The sequence below is a fragment of the Morus notabilis genome, unplaced genomic scaffold (genome assembly GCF_000414095.1).
Source record: "Morus notabilis unplaced genomic scaffold, ASM41409v2 Scaffold1388, whole genome shotgun sequence".
NCBI classification, from domain to species: Eukaryota; Viridiplantae; Streptophyta; class Magnoliopsida; order Rosales; family Moraceae; genus Morus; species Morus notabilis.
Window position 1 is genome coordinate 47,267 of NW_010362392.1, and position 1,899 is coordinate 49,165.

The 1,899-nt window shown below is 33.1% G+C and overlaps 1 protein-coding gene across 1 annotated transcript in view; it reads right to left on the bottom strand.

The window, feature by feature from the left end:
• Positions 1-1,787: 1,787 nt before the first annotated feature.
• The window catches only part of LOC21398437 (serine/threonine-protein kinase BLUS1), a 7,708-nt gene continuing 7,596 nt past the window's right edge, over positions 1,788-1,899 (bottom strand). The window contains exon 19 of the mRNA XM_024168059.1: positions 1,788-1,847. Within this exon, the coding sequence (XP_024023827.1) occupies positions 1,788-1,847 (60 nt within the window). The remainder of the gene's footprint in view (positions 1,848-1,899) is intronic.

Genomic DNA, 1,899 nt, shown 5'->3' on the forward strand with positions numbered 1-1,899 from the left:
ATCCTACAGTGTAAAACAGTCTTTACAAACTCTATAACTTCTATTAAGTATTATTGATTCACATGATCTTGTTAGTATTTTATAAATTGATAATTTTACCGATATGAACTTAATTCATATCATAGTTTAGGAGGGCTTTTTAAAATATGTATCAAGTGTTGCTTGTTTTTCTTGAAAGTGATATTACTTGTTTAGATAAAAGTACATAGAATGTGATAATTCGTAAAGCAAAATATTTAATTAGCTTAATTATAATAGGATATTAGATAAATGTTTTAGAAAAATAAAGAAAATCTTCATATCAATTAAATTGATATTATTTATTAATAGATTTTTCTTAGTCCCATTGGTATTAATTATGAGATTTAGTAAAATAATGGGATCTATTTATGCTGGTTTGAAGTTACCGCGATATCCCTATAACAGATTACAGAACCGCCGCACTATTCGATGGTTCGACCGATGAGAATCGGTGTTGATATAGTACTATCTCGTTAGTCAATCTTTTTAGAAGTGATCGATTTGCTGGTTAAATTGAACAATTCTAATTTAATAAACTTGTTACTCGGTAAACGCAAATAAACAATAATAAATCGTTAATAAACTTATAACATATGATCCTTAATCAATAATTCAAGAGACAACTTACGCTTGCAAAAAATTTATAGCATAACTTAAAAACTAACTTGGCTCTTAACGCTTATGTCTGATAAACAAATAACCAATGTTTCGAGGTTTATTTGTGCTCAAGAAATAATTTGCTAAGCACAACTTGAGAGTCTGGACTTGGATGTGCATAAACTTGGGGACTGGAAAAATCGAACATCATAAAATAAAATAAAGATAACCAACAGAATATCAATCCTGCATAAAAAAGAAATACAAAATCCGAATATTGTCCAGAACCAGCAGAATTTACAGAGTTTTGGAAATGAATTAAGTACCATTATGTTCTACCGCCAACATATACAAACTCATGAAATCCCGTTTGACAAAAATAATAGATCGATACCATGTTTTGGACAATGATAAGTATGAAACTAAAGGATATGTAAACCAATATTATGGTTACCCTTTTTCCCTTCTTATGGCTAATACTACAAAGTACAGACAACCTTTTTTCTTCATCAGCTTGGGGGTTACAACACTGCAAGGGGACGACGGCCTGTAAATTTTTTTTGGCTTGTTTCCCACTGAGGTAGCTGAAATCTTCATAGATAACTTACAAGACAGTAGCAGAAGCGACCCGAAAATATTATGGCCATCCTTTTTCGCCTTACGTCTACTTGTATAAACAGCCGATGCAGTCCCCGTAGAGCAAAGATAATGAATGGATAAATATTTTCTGCCTGATTTACAGACCTTGCCCGGATGTACATGCTTGATTTTACTTTACACTATCATATTTTTCAGCTTTTTCAGAGACCCCCTTCTCCTCTGTCCCCGTTTTCTTCCTGGCTTGAAACAGCGATTAGCTGCTGTTGCAACTGCTTAGAAATAACCAATTTATCAATGAAAAGTACGTGTAATCAGTGTGTAGAAAAATCGTTTCCCCTTTCCCTCTCACGGTTGGGTTGAATAACATTTTTAAGTTTAAAGAACTAACAAAACGTGTAATGAGAGCTTTCTTGAGCAAACTCACTTGTATGTATTTCAACTTTTCAGCAGTCGGTTCATCTGTCAAACAGTTCATACTGCAACATTGAATAAGACCATAAGAATTGATTTCAATATGCACAAAGTAGTATCTCAAGTATTTAAATTGATTCGGTTCTCACGAACCTAGCTTAAAGCTCTGAGATCTTCATGAGGAGTAAACGTTCCCTCTCCGAAGCTGCTGTTTCAGCCTGTTAATAAAATAGACAATAAGGGAACTGAGTGCACAGAAATGAGTGTTTC